At 65.3% G+C, this 18,403-nt stretch overlaps 1 protein-coding gene across 1 annotated transcript; it reads right to left on the bottom strand.

Annotated features, from left to right (window-relative positions):
• Nucleotides 1–1,938: 1,938 nt before the first annotated feature.
• MXD4 (MAX dimerization protein 4) lies at nt 1,939–15,608 on the bottom strand. The gene is made up of 6 exons (XM_047798359.1): nt 15,402–15,608; nt 15,202–15,301; nt 11,797–11,826; nt 6,399–6,513; nt 5,349–5,511; nt 1,939–5,080 (listed from the first exon to the last, which is right to left on the bottom strand). The coding sequence occupies exons 1-6, from the start codon at nt 15,463–15,465 to the stop codon at nt 4,923–4,925; spliced, it is 630 nt and encodes a 209-aa protein (XP_047654315.1). The 5' UTR covers nt 15,466–15,608; the 3' UTR covers nt 1,939–4,922.
• Nucleotides 15,609–18,403: the final 2,795 nt, after the last annotated feature.

The raw sequence follows: 18,403 nt of genomic DNA on the forward strand, positions 1-18,403 counted from the left end.
AGATCCTGCCGTAACAAAAGTTGGCAAACCTGGAGAGAGACTGAGGCAGGAGCGTCAAATGCACTGGGGACAGGAGGAGCCAGCTCAGGGCACCTTGGGGGCGGCCTTGGGGGCAGAAGACTTGGACTTGATGGCTGGAGAGAGTGCATCTGCTGACCGTGCACGTCCAGCTGAGCAAGATGTGGCTCTTTCTCCTACTCCCCTCTCAAGCCCGCCCTTCAGAAGAGCAGCTTTTGCACTGTGGGGGCTGGAGGGGGCGGGAGAGGGACTTTGCTCTGCCAAAGTTGAAGGCAGCCCTCAAGCTCCAGAGCGGGTTGGGTCGGGAGCTGACTGCAGGACCCACTCCGGGACCCATCAGGAGAAGGCGGCAGTGGAGGGGTCTGGGCGGCGGTTGGGGTCTCACAAAGAGCCTCAGGACAGGCTGAGCAGGTGGAAAGCCATGAGGAGGGAGGGGTTGAGAGCCTCTGCAAAGCCCATTTCCGTTCCGGAACGACCCCTGTGGGGGTTAGTGTGCAGCGAAGGCCAGGCCTGGTGAGGGCTAGGAAGGCAGGAAGGGAACCAGCCTGGAAAGGGCGCTCCTGAATGGCCAGCTTAGACCAGCACCTGACCTGGGTGGCAGTGATCTGGGCAGAGGTGCGACCAGAAGACCCATCCCCCGGAGGAGTGGCAAGTGAGCTGCGGGTGAGGGGCTGGGGAGCACAGGGGGCTGAAGGCACCTGAACCCCCAGGAGAAGCCTGCAGGTGAGGGCGCAGCAGGACCGCCCGAGGCCACTCCAGCTGCCCAGGGAGGGGAGGACGAGACTTGGGCGGGCCTCCCATTTGGGGGCGGCGCCTGCTGTAACCCAGGCCCAAAAGACAGAGATGGCATTTGGTGGGAGGGGCTTCCCAGAGGGCTAGGGACCCAGGGCCAGCACGCTCCAACAGGTGAGCTGGGCAAGGCAAGTTCCTTCCCTGAGACAGTTACCTGTCTGTGAGGCCACCAGGTGCTGGTTACCTAAAGCGCTGGCGCGCACCGACGCGGACGCAGAGCCCACAGGCTCAGGACTAAGTTGAGGTGATTTAAAGTCATAGCACCAGTTGCAGTTCGAATGCCCCTGTTCACATTCATGCCACGTGGGGTGGCTCAAGGCCCAGCTGCATTCCTGGTAGGGCTCCCTTTTCTAGGTGTGCCCCAAGGGACTCACACAGGTAGACGCTGGAGGGAGGGAGAGGGCGGAGGAGCTGGGACTCCCCCTGGGCGGGGGGAGGGCTACAGGTCGCCTCCCACAGATGCCCCCAAACCCCTGGAAGGGTTAACTGGGCCACTTCCAAGCCCTGGGACCCCGCCCAGCGCCGCACCCAGGCTCCCAGGAAAGCCCTGTCCGGGTCCCCAGCTCTCTGCTGCTCAGGGTGGGACTTCCCCCTCAGGCTGCCCTCTGCCGGGGCCACACCGCTTCACAGCCCCTCCCTGGACAACTGGACATTCTGGGGACATAGAGGACAGGTCCAAGGAGGGTTTCTCACAGTGCAGCCCTGAGAGCCAGCAGCTGCTGAGCTCAAAAGCACAGGCACCCAGCATAGACACCTGGTGGCACAGGGCACCCCAAGGGCCTAGCTGTCTTGTGGGGCAGTGCCCCAGCCCCAGAGCCAGGGGCGAAGTCTGAGCCAGCAGCAAGAGCTCCCGCGTGTAAAAACAGACCAGAGAGCAGGGGCAGCTTCCACCTCGACCCCCGCCTTTATCTGCAGGTGTGACTGTCCAGAGAGGCAGCTGTGACAGGGCAGTCTTGGGGCCCAGCTGGTAGGAGGGGGAGGCCTGTGGTCAGTTGGGACTCCCAGAAAGCAAAGGTTATGGGGAGGGCAGGGAGGGCTGCCAAGGCCTCCAGGGCGCTCAGGCTCCTTATGGAGGCAGAGGGGAGGGGAGCCAAACTCAGTAATGGAAAGAACTGGAAGCCAGAGAGGTGAGGTATAAAAATCTGTATTTATGTTACAAAGACAGAATGGTACAGCACAGTCCCTCCCAGTGAACAGGCAGGTGCGTGGCCCATGTCTCCAGCCAGGATCTTGTAACATGCCCACCTGGCCAGCACCAGGCCCCCTGGGTGCCCCCACAAACTCTGGCACAGAGCCTGCCCTCGTGCCCTAGACATGGCTGAAGGTCAGAGTCCCGCGTGCACGGCAGGGGGAAGGTGGCCCAGAGAGACGGGGGTGGGGGAGGGGGCGGGCAGCCCCTCCCAGCAGAAGGGGTCCTCCGGGCAGACAGGAGGGAACAGGCCACCCAGGAACCCAGGCTTGGGCGCCATGCTCCTGAGACCTGACCTGCACGGGCAGAGCCAGGGCGGCCTCCCCGGCCAGCTGGGCCTGCACTGAGGTGGGGGGGGTGTGGGGGGCGTCTCACAGCAAGGGTGTGGACCCAAACCTGAGCCTGGAGTTCAAGGATCCCAGCCCCTGAGTGCCAGGGTGGTCCACAGGGCATGGGCGAGCACACAGGGAGGGCACAGGCCCCCCGCTGGCCCTGTTCTGGCCCCGTGTGCTTTCTACAGACTGACAACACTCAGGTACACACTAAACAACCCTCTGGGTCCCCGTGGCCACTGGCAGGGGCTGCGCTGTGCACCTGGCCAGTGGGAGGGGTGGGTACGTGAGTGGCCCTAGCACCCGACCCTCACTGGCGTCCACATCTGGGACCCAGCACGCCTGAGTGGCCAGTGAGGCCTGAGAAGCCACGGGCTGAGCTGCCAGGAGGGCCAGCTGAGGGCCACAGCTGTCCCTGGGTAGAATTCTGCCCACCAGAGGTGGGAGCAGCACCTCCCCAGGTGCAGGGGATGGGGGTGGTTGGGGGGGGCTGCGGCTTTTAAAGAGTCAGAAGCCAGACCACCCCAGGGCCTGAGGCGTTATCTCCTACAGCAGCAGGCTCTTAAAGGCGGGTGTTCCTGCCCTGCTCAGAGGGCACTGGGGTCCTCGCAAGGCGGGCTGGGCCCGGCGGGAGAAGGCCCTTCGGGGCAAGCTGGACCCCACTGGAGCTGGAAAGGTCTGCCTTGCAACCACCAGCAAAGCTTCGGGATGATGCCCCCGACTCTGCGCACTGTCCCCCTGAGCCTGCTCTTCACCACCACCCCCAGGCCCCCGCAGGGCAGGTTCTGTGCCAGAGCTACTTCCAAGGACCCCTTTCCGCCGCCATGGGCCACCCGCCTGGGGTGTCCGTCCATCGGCCTGCCTGAAGATGAACCCAAACCATCCCCCACGATCTGGGAGCTGGTTACAGTGCACCAGACAGGGGGTCAGACACTGCTGTCGGTCGGCCCCGCAGCCCACCACCTGAATATTGCTGTGTGGCCCCCGGAGACGAGGACTTCGGGAACAGAAGGTTAGGAGACGCCTCCTAGTGCCCAGGCCTGACCACCCAGGGTGAACGGTTGTCTCTAGCAGCTGCCAAAGTCTGAAATCTGGAGCCCTTGCTCAAGTTCTGGAGAAGAGAGGGTTCAAGGTTCAAGCTGGGTACAGGTAAGAACCTATTTCTCTGGTTAGCAGGCCCCCAACACGGAGGCCAGGTTGCCGTGGGGTTGGGGGAGGTGGAGGTCCCAGCCCCCCCACCAGGGGACAGAAAGCAGCCCTGCTGCTGCAGAGCCCCTGACCTGGCCTGGCCACTGAGGGGCTGCCCCCTGGGGAGGAGGCCCAGAAGACACCTGATGGGCCGGGGCGGGTGGAGGGCATCCCGTGAGCCACGCGGGAGATGCTGGTGGTGACGGTCAGGGTGGGGCCAGACACGGGACACAAGGCACACTTAGACGACAGTGACAGACGGACGAGTCCCTGAGACGCTGGGTCACTCCCACCCCTCAGCAAACAAGGACGCTAGGAAAATAGAGTAGAAAAAATCTCGTACAGGAAACAGGCAGCTCACGCCAACATCAGGCCGGAGTCGCTCTTTTTAAAAAACATTTCTCTCCTGTTGCTTTTTTTTTTTTTTTTCCTTTTTTGGGGGAAAAAGCTTCTCTCCCCGGAGCCCTGTGCTGGGCTGCTGGGCAGTGCAGCAACTTTTTGTTTTGTTTTTTAAAAGGAGATGAGCGAGCCCTCTGAGGACCCAGTGGTTTCAGCTCCTGGCTCCCCAGCACTCCTCCGCTCCTGCTGGCCCAGAAGCCCCCTTCCCTGTGCAGACTGGGAAGGGGTGCCGGGCACAGTCCAGGGGCCAGCATCTGCCCACCTGACCCCTGAAGGCCCCGGGACACGTGCCCTCCCGGTCCAGGGGCCACATGTGTCTGCACGTGTGCATGTGTGTGCGGGCAGGCGTGTGTCTAGGCGCTGCGTGTGTACACCTGCGGGGTCTAACAACAGAGCAGAAGCCGCCCAGCTTGGACTGGGGTAGCCTGGCAGCCCCCAGAAGCCCAGCCCCAGCTCCTGACACCGGCAGGTGCCCAGGCCCCATCCACCCACCTGCCCCAGGATGCTCACCCGAGTCCCGCCCTTCATGGGTCCCTCTGTCCGCGCCTCAGGAGCCCATGTGGACCAACAGATAGATGGACAGACGGACGGAGAGCCACGCCTTCCTTCCTTCCTCGGTCCACTCCTCTCTCCTGGGATCCGGGGCTGGGCTCCGAGTGCCCGTGGTGGTCAGTAAGCCCCCACACGGCGCCCGCCGAGGTTTGCAGCAATGACATTTAATACTTCTGGAATGATTAGGAATCTGAAAACAGGCTGTGGGCGGCTATGCTGGGCTCCGGGGCGCGGGAGCTGGGCCCCGCCGCCCTGTGGGGGTCCCTGCCCGGGCGGGAGGAGCGGGCGGCGCGGCGGGCCCTGGCCGGCAAGGCGGGCGGAGGCGGGCAGCCCAGGCGGCAGCTGGAGCTTCCAGAATGGCACAGCAGTGGGCCCGTGGAGAGACTTTCAAGGACTGAGGGTTGACACGCTTGGCCGGGCGGGCAGGCGGGCCGCAGAGCAGAGGGCAGGGCCTACAAGAGGCCAGGGCGGCCGGGCCGCCTGCAGGGGGGCGCGTAGCCGCCGTCGCTGCAGCCGCCGCTCTGCAGGCTGTAGTGGTCCTCCACGTCACTGCTGCTGCCAACACTGTCCAGCTCCCCGGGGCCAAACTCCATGCCCTCTACATCCACTTCTGGGGGGAAGAGACCGGGGTGGGGGGGCCACCGTGAGGGTGCCAGCCGGGGCTCCGGAAGCATGTGCCCGGCCGAGCCCAGCTCTGGCCCTCACGTGGGCAGGGCGCCGGCCTCTGGGCCTCACCTCCCTCGGCCCAGCCCTCTCCAGTGCACGCAGGCGCTCCGGACACCCCAGGAGACGGGCATCTGCGGCCCACCCTCCCCCAGGCCAGCTCCCCACCCCCGCCCCGCCCAGCTTCCCACCGAGGGCTGCCCCCTCGTCCCCACCTTGCTCTGAGTCGTCGGTGGACACGGCGGAGCCCGTGCTGTCCGTGCGCACGCGCTCCAGGCTCTGCACCGACAGCTGCTCCAGGCGCCGCTTCAGGAAGCGGTGCTCCCGCTGCAGCTGCTCCTTGATGCTGAGGGCCCGGCGGTCCTGCTCCTCCAGTTTCTGGGGGCAGGGGAGCGGTGAGCCCGGGGCAGGGCACCCCTCCCACACGGAAGGGCACCAGGGCATGGGGTCCAGGGCACGTTCCCATCCCCCACCCAGCCTTGGGGGGGCCCACAGGCCTGAGGCGCCCGGCGCTCACACCCCCACAGGAGGTTAGACCTCGTGCCGTGGGTCTGCCGAGCAGCTCCAGGCGGCCCACAGCCGCCAGCCCGGCCAAACCCAGTCACGTGTGGGCCCAAAGCCTCGGGACAGCCCTGGCCACAGGGCCTCTTCCATGCACAAGCTGGCGCCCAGCCTGTGCAGAGCTGCGCCCCGCCCTCAGGCACGGAGGCGCTGCCTCTTTGGCCCCCCACCCCAGCTCCGGCCACCCTGCCTCGGGGAGCCCACACGTACACAGGCTCAGGGGGCCCTGCAAGGGGACTGAGAGCCACTCTGGCTGGCCCAAATGTCCCCAAACCAGCAGGTCTCAGTCTTAAGACCTTAGGGGACCAGCCGCAGGCAACGTCTCACTCAGCCTACACGCCACTGCCAAGCCCCTGGAGACAGGAACTCCCCTCACCGGGGCTCCAACATGGAAAGAAGCCCCTCCCAGCTCTCCTCCCAGCCGCTGCTGCTCCGCAGCCCAGGATGCCAGGGGCGAGCTGTAGCCCACCACCTCCCACCCCCACCCCACAAAACCAACCCACCCCTGCCACGACCTCAACACTCAGCAGCTCCTACTGCTGTGCCCCCCAACTGTCCGAAAGCCCCCACTGCCAAGGGGCACCTGCTGGGCAGCTCCCTACCCCACCCTCAGGCCCTCCGGTCACGCCCCTGGCAGGCTCAGGGACGGAATGGGGTCAGCCAGGGCAGCTTTCGGGGCGGAGGTGGGACGCGGCCCTGCTCACCTTGATGTGCATCTTGGCACGCTTCAGGAGGCTCAGCGTGGTGTGGCGGGTGCTGTCGGGGCCCAGGGGCACCAGCTGCTTGAGCTGCTCCAGGTACAGCCTGAGTTTGGCTCGTCTGAAAAAGCCAGAAACAGAACAGTCATGTGGGGTGGCACCTCTGGGGTGGTGGCAGTGCCACACAGCAGCCCAGAGGCTGGGGGAGGGCAGGAGGCAACCAGCTGGACTCCTGCCTGGACCCACTGGGTCCCTCTCCACAGCTCCCCTCCCAGCCTGGCTGGCAGCCCCTCCAGCCCCCTGGACCGGCCCTCCGGAAGCCCCTGCAGAAGAGGAGGGCTGTGGCTGGGCCCACGTGGCCAGCCAGCCCAGAGCCAAAGAGCGCTACCACCAGGCTCCACGAGCCCCAGCGCTCCCTGCCGTCCCGCCCTCCGCAGCGGAGTCCAGGAGGCAGGGAAGGGGATAACTTGGAGGGGTTTGTGCAGGGCGCTGGCCAGGCCCCCCACCCTCAAGATCCAGCACCCCCTTGCCGAGGGCAGGCTGCTCTCCGCACACTCTTGTCAGCACAGAAACACGAGTCCACCTAGGTCAGGGAGGACCAAGAGTGAGCGCCCCCCCCCCCGAGTTTGGGATCCCTTTGGAAACTGCTTGATGCTAGATTTTGTCCCTGTGTCCAGGCAGATGAATGTGGTTTTCCCAGGAAACTGGAACCAGAAGACTCCAGAGCATTTGCTCGCATGGGGGCCTAAGGCGAAGAGCTGCAACCTGGACCTGCCCTTCTCGCCAGCTCATCTCGTCCGAGAACGGCAGGCTGGCAGAGATCACGGGGTGCTCACCCCAAAGCACACTGATGAGATGGCCTGGGGCCTCTGCCACGTCCACGTGACCTCCCGGAGCCCCTGCAGGCTCCCAGCAGTTTCCAAAGCAAGATGCCCTGCTTAGGAGAAGCTCTCAGGAGAGGAACCACGAGGGCACAGGGCAGGACACCCACTGTCCCATCAGAGTGCGCACCCTCCCCCAGCAGGTGCCAACCCTGGTGGCCCCACCTTCTCTCCCCTGTGTGCCAAAGCCCCGGCAAGTCCAGCTGCCCTTAGTGTCTGGGAGGACAGTGGGCAGGGATGGCCACGTCCTTTGGACAGGGGAGGCCCCCGAAGCAGGGAGGGAGGGGGCAGCTATCGGGGGGCAGGAGGCCGTCCGCAGAGCAGCGGTAACAGCTGACGACAGGAGGGAGGGAGGGCTGTGACCTGGCCCCATGTCTGCCACCCACGTCCACACAGCAGCCTCCCGCTGATGGGCCACTTCCCCACCCAGCATCCCAGCCCGTGGCCCCCGGGGCCTAGAGGTCTCCAGAGGAAGCCGAGCTAGACCTAAGAAAAAACTTCTAGAACATGAGGTTGAGGCTGTGTTTGGGCACCAGGCCACGCAGTGCAGAGGCCTGAAGCCTGGGCACTGGGGACCAGTGTCAAGAGCAGACCCCAGGCTCCACCTTGAGGCTGGAGGGTCTTCAGAGAGAAACTGCGTGCACACAGGACTGTGGGAGGGGGCCCACTGCCGTGTAGACCCCCAGAATCCGAGAACCTCAGCCTCCTCACTTCCTAGGGGCTGTTCTGTGGGGCTGGATGCTCAGAGCTGCACACGCAAACAGCGTTTTGTGCCCAAGCACTGCTCGCTCAGCAGAGACCCCCCCCACCTGCACCAAGTTCACAAGTGGGGGATCCATTTTTTCTAGAGCAAATGGCAGTTCCTACAACCTCTCACTGGAGTACATGTCCACTCTGCGATCTTTGTGGAAAATTTTAAAATGCAAATCAAAAGAAAAATAAATAAATGAAACACATCCCCCAGGGCCACTGCCCGGAGACAACCACCGCGTCGTCTTGGCGCATTCCACGTTTTCACATCACAAACATCGACGAAAACATCAGCGTCCAGATCCACCCAGGTGACCTGAGACCCAAGATAGTTTCAAAAAATAAAGCAGCAGACACACACGAGAGCCTCGACAGGACACGGTGAAGAGCAGGAAGCACGCGTCTCCAGGTGATGTGGTTGGCAACGTTTATTTCTTTAGCTTTGTGCTTTTTTTTTTTTTTTGTATTTTCCAGGTTTTCTATGCTAAAAAACGTTACTTTTACAATCAGGAAAAGACACATTTGTACAAGAAAGAAAAAACACAGTAAAAGACAAATAACAGCGGAAAATACTTGCAATACACATAAAAGACACACGGTTAGTATCCATGACATTTTGAGCTCAGACACATCAAAAATAAAAAGAGGAACATCTTAACATGAAAACAGGCAAAGGACACAAAGAGCCAGCTCGCAGAGCACAGCGAACCTCACATAAACCAACCCCGCCTCACGCCGTCGAGAAACAGACACTGGAGGAGATGCTAAGTGGGGCTGAAAGGACCAGGCGGGACGAGTGGTCGGCGGGCCAGTGTGGCTTCCTTGGTGGGACGGCACCTCTATGTCTAGGACTTAGGGCCCGCCAATCCACCCGCCGGCACCAGACCCAAGACGTGCGGGCTGCAGCACGTCCGCGCTGACGGGAGGCCATCGCCCAGCACCCTGCAGCACCGCGTCCCGTGTGGGACCAGGACGGACACGGGGGGACAGCGCTTGCCTGGTGCCGGGGGAAAGGCCAAGTTAGGAAGGAGCAGGTAGGGAACAAGGGTCTGTCCTGAGGAGGAGGATGCGGCCTGGGCTCTCTCTGCAGCGGGGCACGGGGTCGGGTGGGGGGCCCATGACCAGACTGCTTTAGAAATCACAAGGCAGAAGCTTCTCAAGAGACGGAGGCCGGCTGACTACGGCTGTGCCCTGTGCGACACTGGACTCGTGCCCAGCCAGCCCCAGGAGAGCGGCCAGCCAGGACTGGAGGGCTGGGAACCCGCTCCGCCAAGGGCTGGCGGTGTGGCCCCGGGAGGGCCCCCCCTTCTCATCCCGCGGGGAGTGGCTGTTCCCACACCTCCCTGGGGCCGGGGGCGGGGAGGGGGGCAAGGACCTGCGGCTGTACAGCTCTCGCACCAGGCCCTTGGTGCCCGGGCACCCCCATAGCTGTGCCCAGCATTCCTGGGGGCTCTGAAAACCTGCCACTTCCTGAAGGAGCCCTGTGTGGATCCAGAGCAGACGCACCTATGCCAGCTCCTGCCTCCAGCGGCGGCCACAGCCCAGCCCTGGACCCCGCTTCTCACGTCAGAGCTCCCGTGCCAGGTCCCCCAGCACCTGAAGGTGGGGTCCCAGCAGTTTCTAAACCTTCCCAGGCCTGGCTCCGAGGAAGGGGCCACAAGGACACCCACCCACCGTTCCTCGCTGGGTGGGAGGGAGCGAGGCAACCCCTACCCGAACCCCGGGTGCTGGGAGGTTTCAGGGCCTGGGGACGATCCACCTGGACCCGAGGCACCATCTCCACGCTGGGGAGGGGCAGGCGGGGGCTCCACTGACAGTCCCGGGCTGGCCGCTGGGATGGGTCCTGCCACGTCAGGGCTGCTGAGGGCCCCACAAAAGCTAAAGCCTGGAGCATGGCCTGGGGGGGTCCTCCAGCCAAGGAACACATGGCCTTTGCGACCCCAGCCCCCCGGTCAGGAGCCAAGCACCGGCCTGAGCAGACCACCGGAGCTGGTGTCCCTAAGACGGGGCCGGGGGGTGGGGGAGGTGCAGGCTCAGAGCCCCAGCAAGGGGGAGCCCCGCAGGCCCGAGGCGGCGGGCCTCCAGGGAGGGCGACGTCCAGGGCCGGCAGGGTCACCAGGCCAGGTGCTTCCTTCCCTCCTTGGACGGCGCACGGCCCTTCCTGCGGCCAGCAGCCAAGAGCTTCCGGCATCAGCATCAGGCAGCCACAGGTACAGCCGTGACCGAGGTCCCCAACAGGGCTGACCACACCTGCTTACATCAGCCAGCCGGGCACAGAGGCCCCGGCGCGGGATGGGGGGGTTCATGGAGACCTGGGCTGCCCGCCCACCCCACCTCTGTGTCTCAAAGGCCCTGTGGGCCTCAGCCTAAGGGCAAGCTCTGGGAGGAGAAGGCTGGGTCCAAGGCCAGCGTCCAAAGCCAACTCTTGCCACCTCCCCAGTGTCAACGCCCGCAGTGTGCACGGAGGGGCTGCCTCCCAGCTGCCACCCCGGGGAGCCTGCCCGAGCTCCGGGGCCCCTGCACCTGCCCCGCCACCATGGTCTCTCCGGAGCCCCTAGACGCACGGGAGCAGGCCAGGAAGTGCGGCTCCTCCGGAGGACACGGCGTCCCGGAGAACACGGCGTCCCGTCCCTGCTCAGCGCCCGCCCAGCCAAGGCCCAGATCCCAGGGGAGTGAAGCTGGTGCTGCCGGGGGCGAGACGTTGGGGGTGGGGACACGGAGACCTGGCCAAGCTCCAGAGCAGCTGGGACGGGTCCTCTCCCACGCAGCCCCCGCCTCCTCACCCCACTCTGACCCAAGAGAGCAGAGAACCGGGCCCCGTGCAGGTGGGAGCACAGTCGGGAGCTGGCTCCCACCCGCACCCCGCCGGGAGTCGTCCCTGCTGCTGGCATCAGGGCACCTGCCTCTGGGCCTCGGGACACACCCACAGCCCCCGCGGCCCTGCGGACACCGCTGTGAGGACACCCATGCACTGCGCGGGGCTTGACTGTGCCGCGTTCCCCTGAAGAGAGAGGCCTGCGCCCGAGCAGCCAGGTCGGGGCCAGCAGGGGCGAGGAGGGCCGTGAGGAAGCATAGGGCCTTGGCGCTGCCCCAGGGCCAGAGGGCAGAGCCTCCTCCGGCACCCGTGCTGCCACTTGTGCTTCACTGCGAGGCCCTCGCTCCTCAGAGGGGGCCAGAGTAGACCCGGCTCTGCAGTCAGTGGGTGGGCACGAGGCCCTCTCCCCCTGATCCTGTCCTGGCCCGGAGCTTCCCAACAGGCCCCCATGGCCTGGGACTGGTGGCTCATCCCACTGCCAAGGACAAGGCTCTACAGGGAACTCCTGGAAGGCGGTTCCAGGGCGCAGGGGCCCCCAACCAAGAGGGCCGCACCTTCCTGGCGGGAGGCAGCATCCTAAGGGCTAAGGAGCTGCTCCCCAAATGGCTCAGACACCCCCAAACAGGTGGAGCTCCTCTTCCAGGGAGCCAGCCCCGACACCCAGTGCAAGGGGCCCTGCCCGCCAGTCCGGACCTAGACTGAGTTCCCAAGAGCAGGGCCTGGATCCTCACGGCAGCCTTCCGGCGTGGCAGTGCCCGAGAACAGAGCCCAGCCTCTTCCATCAAGACTGGCCCTTCCCGAGACAAGGGCATAGCCCAGCGGCGTGGTGAGCCATACCCAGGACACAAAGGCGGGGAGTGGGAGAGGGTGCAGCACCCCTCCGCAGAAGGGAGGGTGGGAGGTACTGGGCGGCTCACAGGGCGGAGGAGAGGAGCTGGGGTGGGAGAGGATGACTCACCTGTGCTTTTCTAGTTCATTGTGCGAAGACCTGTTCAGAGAGACAGAAAGACAGAGCTCACTGCACTGCCCCGCCACCCGAGCACATGCTGACTCTGGGTCTGACTCGGGCTCCAGGAACCCACAGTTGTGGGGAGGGTCCGGGCCCACAGGCAGGATGGCCCAGGACAGGGAGGGCTGGGGAGGTGAGCGGCTGCTGACCAAAAGCTGGGGGACCTTGCACCCAGTGGCAAAGATGAGAGACGGAGGTGCAGCCATGCAGGCAGGAGGGCGCAGGTCCCTTTCAGAAGGGGTGGGCCAGGCCTGAGGAGCAGCCGCAGCCAGTCCTGGGCTGAACCTCCACCCTGTGCTCCCGAGGCCTCCCGGGCACTAAGCTCCCGCCTTCTGAGCTCCCCACTCCCCGAGGCCAGTAGTGTCCTGGCAGCCACCTAGGCTGGCACAGAAGGGCAGGACTGAAGGACGCTGGTGTCCTGTCCCGGTATCAGCAGCCAGGGCACCATCCCCACGCTGTTCAGCTCATAGCCCTCCATGCCAATGGGGACCTTGGGGATGGGGTGGTCCCAGCCCACGAGAGCTCAGCCCACAAGAGGGCCTCTGAGACACAGTGCCTTCCCGGGCCAGTGGGGAGACGGGGCCGTGGTCTGGCAGGACTGGCCTCTCTGGGGCCGGCAGTCCCGTCTGCTGCCCACACCCTGCCCTCCCGGCCCCTCGACAGGAGCCCAGGGTCTGAGCACGACGGCGAGCAGGACCACGGCACGCACCCGGCAGGACAGGGAGGCGGTGCGGCCAGGCCCCGAGCTCCCGGTCACCCTCCCAGTCCAGGCAGGGTCCTGGGCTGCCCAGGCTGCCTCCCACGTGAGCAGAGGGCCCAGGCCATGGTGGAGCCCAGACCAACCCCACGCCCTCCACCCCTCACTCCTTCCTGGAGCCTCTGTGCCCTCGGCCTGCCTGTCCTCACTCTCTGCTGCCACAGGAACTCGGCATGAGCCGTCTGCCACCCCCCCAGCCCTGGACCTGCCCACCCTGCCTGCCTCTCCACCTGACATGGCTGGTGGTCGCCCCACAACTGAGGGAGCTTGGGCCTCCATTCCTCCCACCAGGGCAGCCGGCTCCTGGGCCTCCCTGTGCAGCCTCAGGAGAACCTCCAGGGCCTCGAGGGCTTGCTGGTCACACGGGCTGGGCAAGGAGCCTCAGAACCTCTGCCAGGGCTGGGGGTGGGGGGGCACAGCCGTCAGGATCCTCGCTGGCCTGAACCACCGCCCGTGCTGTGATCTGTAGGTCAGCTCGCTTGCAGGGGACGTGTGGGTCGGCGAGTGCCCTTCAGTGCAGAGCAGCGGGCCAGAGTGCCCCTCGCAGGGGTTACAGAGGGGCCCAGGGCCCTCCTGATGCTCCTCCCTGGTCTAGACACTCGAGGAGCCTTGCGGGGGAGTGTGTCGCATGGGTCCCAGGAGCATGGAGGCCTGGGGAGGAGAGGCGCTCCCTGGCCAGGGCTACGTTTCCAGCATCACCGCTTGCTCACTCCACCTCTTGAGGTGGGAGCTCTCTTCCAGGACCTCATCCCTGGCAGGCTGGCTCCAACCCCCTCCTGCTGCACCCCTGCCCCAAGGCCCTTGCTGTAGCCCTGGCACCCACGTGGTGGCTGCTGGCTCCCCAGCACATGCTGCCCTTCTGTCCCACTACCCACACCTCATCCTACTCCCTGCTGTGCCCACCCCTTTCCCCCTCCTTCTGGGGACACAGAAGCCTTGGCGGTGCGGAGCTGGCCGGCAAGCCAGAGCTCTGGGTCCTCTGGGCCCTGCCCTGCCCTGGCCCCTGGGCTGGCTGAGGCCTCGCTGGGCCAGGACAGCCACGTGGGGCCTCCTGTGAGCCTCGGGATATGCCTGAAGCATGGGGAGCTGGGCTCTATCCAGAGAAGCAGGGGGAGGTGCCCCCCGGTCTGGGAGACCCTCCCAGGGCCCTGGGGCCTCCATCCCAGCAGAATGTACAAGGGCAGGATCCCACCCAGAGGTGAGAGGGTGGCCAGGCAAGTAGTTCAATCTGTCAATGCCTCAGTTTCCTTGGTCCTAAAATAGAGATAAAAATACCACCTCCTTCGTGGGGTTGGATGAACATTAATTAGCACTTGCATGAGAATCTTAGCTATGATGGTAGCTGTGGGCCCTGGGTACCCTATGCCATGGGAGTAAAAGGTCACAGGCCCAAGTTTTCCATGGGTGGCAGGGTGCTTGGCACAGTGAGAACCAACAGCAGGGGCCTGGCTCGCTCACGGACACCTAAGGCAGTGGTGTCCCCCACCAAACGGTCCCCAACAGGCGACCAGGGGCTGGGACTTAGAGGCACGTCCAGCCAGAGCAGATGGAGCCTCAATCAATTGCTTGCCAGGCCCAGGGTGCCAGGACGTCACAGGAGATGGGTCCCTGAGCCAGCCTTTCTGTTTCCCAAGAATGAGCACGCCACAGGAATGAGCCGCGCCCTCTGCCAAGGGGCCCCAAAGCCCCCTGGAAAGGCAGCTCCCAGCCTGGTGACATGGTCCAGGGCCAAAGTGGGCCCCTGGGCAGTGCCAGGTGTGCTGTGGTCCCCACAGCGGCCAGGAGAGTGTAATCCCACAGAAACCCTACCGGAAGGTCCTCACTGCCACCCAGGGATATGCACCCCCACGTTCAGGCTCCTACAGCCAGGGTACAAGGCCAGAGCAAGAGGAGGGGGTCTCTGGCACTGGGAGAGGCTGCTGCACGTGGCCCCACAACCTCTTCCGGCCCCCTTAAAAAGGGCCTTCTGACCCAAAGAAGGGGACACCCCCTCCCCCCCGCCCCCCGCACTGGTCGCTGGAGTTTCACTTGTGTCAGGAGTTTGGGAAGGAGCGGTGGGCACCGTGCGAGGGCTGAAGGCCCAGGGCAGGGCTTCCACGCTTCTTCTTTGTGCAGGTCCCTGGGGTGGGAGGACTCAGTCCAGTGGCGGGGCTTGGTCCTTGGAGACAGTGCAGCCCACCCGCCCGCGGGGGCAGAGGTCGCGGCCAGCAGCCCCACGCTGCCCTGCACCAAACCTCAGTTTCCCTAAACCCACCGGGGATCCGCCAGCGCCCCTGACAACTTTTTTTCCTGCCAGGAAAAGTACAGAACAACTTGGGGGCGGGGAGCGACTGCGGGAGGAGACCCTGGGCGGCGGGCGCTGTACGCGTGGCACTGTTTACGCGAGAGTCCGAGGAGGCGCGGCCCGCGGGAAGATGGCGACGGCGCGGGCGGGGCCGGCCGGGAGGGGCTGTCGCGGCCCGGGCATGCCTCCTCCTCCAGGCTGGCCGCCGGGGCGTGCAGCGGCGGCGGCCGGGCTACAGGCTGGGGTCGGGCCGGGGGAGGGCGCTCCCGGGGCGTAAGCCCCGGGCCTGGGGGCGCCGCGCGGGGGGTAGTACCTGTTGTTCGGGGCCTTGCGCACCAGGCCAGCGGCCTTTGTTTTCTTCCTGGCAAAGTCGCCATCGAAGGGCAGCACCGAGGCGTACCCGTGCTCGGCCTCTGCGGACAGACGGCGCGGTCAGCTGGCCCCCGCCCGGGTCCCGGCCCCGCCGCCGCCCGCCCGCCCGCGGCCCGGCGCACAAAGGGGCGCAGGCGCTACCTCGGTCCCTGCGCTCCAGGTACTCGGCCGCCTCCAGCAGGATCAGCAGGGAATTCAGCTCCATCCTCCCGCCCACCCCGCGCGCGCGCTCCGGGACGGCGGCGGCCGCTGCCCGGCCCGCTCCGGCCGGCTCCGCTCGCCGCCTGCCCCGCGCGCCCTGCGGCTCCACTTCCCCGACTCTCGCGGACTCCTAGCGCGCTCGGCCGCCACCCTCCGCTTCGGGCCCTCAAATTGACACATAAGGGCGAGCGGCGGCCGGCACAACCAATGGGAGTCGGCGATCAGGCCCCGGGGGCGGGCACCGGACTGGGCCGGGGCCAATGGGAGCCGGCCGAACGCCTCGGGCCGGGCCGAGAATGTTGACAGATGCGAAGCTCGGTTCCGATAGGCCCGCCGCGGTAGTAACAATTTAGAAGCCCAAGCTTAGCAACAGCACGTGGTGGCCCGGCCCCCGCGCTCGCTGACTGGCGGCAGGCGTGCATGTTAAGTAGGCGCCGCGCGCCGATTGGCCCAGAGCGGTCTATGTAAAATAGGCACGGCGGACCAATGGCCGGCCTCGGGGCGCGCGGCCAATGAGGGCGCTGCGGCCGGACGCGTTGCCGAGAGGAAGCAGAGGGCTGTGGGATCGCCTGCCGCCCGGCCACGAGCCAGGGCCCGTTAGGGCGCGGGGAGCATCCCAAATACCCCGCCGGTGCGCCGGATCTGCACACCGTGCACAGGAACCTGTCGCCCCGGGCCTGCTGCCACAACTGGCTTCGCGGAAGCTCGGGGCCTCGCGGTCTCCTCGGAGGTCTCCCGTGGGGCTGCAAAACGACAGCCCTCCTCGTCGGACACAGCGCGACCCCAGGAAAGGCTAGGGTTTGGAAGAGGGGCCTAGACGGAGGATCTCAGTAGGAAACTGAGGCCCGGAGCTGCAGGGGTCCCTCAGAGCTGCCCAGTGGACCCTAGGGCTGAAGGAAGGATGTGAGAAGAAAAGGGTGCCAAGATCTGCCGCCGCAGGGCTCCCATGAGTGGAGGGCTGCGTGCTCCTGTCTGGCCCAAAGGGTGGGGACATTCCAAGAGGCGAGCGCTTGTCCCCTCTGGCCATGGAAGCGCTTTCTAGGGAAGAGAATTGCCCTTCGTGGGAGGGGCGAGAGCTCCCGGCTGGCGGGCTGGCAGGTGGCCCTAGTGACGCCTGACCCTAAGCTGGCCCCATTGGAGCAGGGACTGGCAGGCTAGGGGCAGCCCCAGACTGGCCACAGGCCTCCTTAATTTTCCCTCTCACTGGTCGTTGAGACTGATGGCCTGGGAGCTCCTGTACAGGGGGCCAGCTAGCTGGAGATTCTGGGGTGCAAGGTGGCTGGACACCCCCTCCAACACAGACACTCTGCTGCTGCCAGCACAACAGGACAAAACTAAAAACCTCACAGTTTCAGCCTGAGGGCCTGTTGAAAGCTTTATATGCATTTCCTTGTTGTTTCAAGAAGGACTGACAGAGCTAGGAATCCTGAGGTTTAGGGACTCCCTAGGGTCTCCCAGCCACCCCTGCCCTCCCCAGCACCCTCCCCCCCGCCACTGCCTCCCCCATGGATTAGTGCTCCCACATGCTTGGCCAGGGCTAGTGACGGCATGGAGACCAAACCACCTCCTGGTCCAGCACACCTTGCCGGGGTGGGAGCCACCGCTGTGGTGACCTGAGAAATGGGGTTAGGAACGTGTGCCCCCAGAGGGTGGCAGGACCCAGTGAGGGACTTGGAAACTGCCATTAGACAGCCCTGCATGGACACTAAAATCACAGCATTAACCCCTGCCCCTTCTGCTCCTGCCCCACAGCCACCCAGGGCCAGGGCAGCGTCCCTCTCAAGAGCTGGGTGCTGTGGCCTCCAGGTCTACCTGTGAGTGAGGTCAAGGAGGACACCAAGCTCGGGGACAGCCGGGTGCATTCTGGGCTCTGGGGTAGTGGAGGCAGGGCCCCTGTACCAGTGGGTGTTTGCAAGCTCACTCCATCCCTGCTTATGTGAGGGCTGGGTTGCTGGTCCCTGTCCTAAAGCCAGAACCTGTGCCTGTGTGAGTGCACCTGCTGGACGCCTACCCTCCTTTCTGCTGTGGGGCATGAGGTGTGCTTTGTAGCACAGTGGACAGCACGGTGCCCAGGTGCGACTGCAGGAGCCTGGCCAGCTGCCTCCTGGCCTGAGAGGAGGCGGGGGGGGGGGAGTCCCCATCTTGCCTTGGGCTGCATCTGGGCTATTTGGGGGCTTTCTCCTAGCCACACTGGGAACAGGCACTTCCCAGTGCCCGCATGGTCCACACTGCCTGTGAGTGTGGGCGCCACTGTTCCCTGGGGAAGTGGGGCCAGAAGGGGCCTGGCTGGTGGTGGGAGTGAGGGGCTGGGCAAGAGAGAGGAGCTGGTACGGGTGCAGCATCTGGGTCCCAGACCGAGGGGGCAGCTCCGGGGGGCAATGTGGGGGCCAGAAGGCAGTGGGTAGGGGAAGGAGAGAGGCAGTGGGAACCACGGGCGTGTCCTCCAGCCACGTCTCGCTCGGGGTGGGCCATGCGGCCGTGGAGCCCAGAGTGCCCAGAGCATGCAGAGCCGAGGTTGCGGGGGCGTGTGTTGTGGGGGACCTATGGGGGGGATGGTCTCACCGACATCAAGCCTCCACACAGGGTCTTGAGGCACCCCCCCTCCAGGTGGGAGGGGCAGACATGGGCGCGATGCCACCCTGGGCCCAGTTCTGGAGGGCAGCAGGGTCAAATCACCTCCTCCAGGGAGCTTTCTCTGAGCCAGGCCTGGCCCAGCGTCTCCCCGCCTCCCCACTTCCCCCAGATCTTCCTGTAGGGGCCTGTCTGAGTTGGGGGCCAGCAGAGTCCTTGCTGGGGACGGGGACACAGGCGTCTCAGGCTTCCTCCCTCTGGGAACCCGGGCTCCCACTGTTACCTCTGTCTAGAGCCCTAGACAGGGCCTGGACCTCCCCTGCCCTCCTCAGCACCCTCCCCCCCCACTGCCTCCCTCCTGGACCAGCCCA

The sequence above is a fragment of the Phacochoerus africanus genome, chromosome 10 (assembly GCF_016906955.1).
Source record: "Phacochoerus africanus isolate WHEZ1 chromosome 10, ROS_Pafr_v1, whole genome shotgun sequence".
Lineage (NCBI taxonomy): Eukaryota > Metazoa > Chordata > Mammalia > Artiodactyla > Suidae > Phacochoerus > Phacochoerus africanus.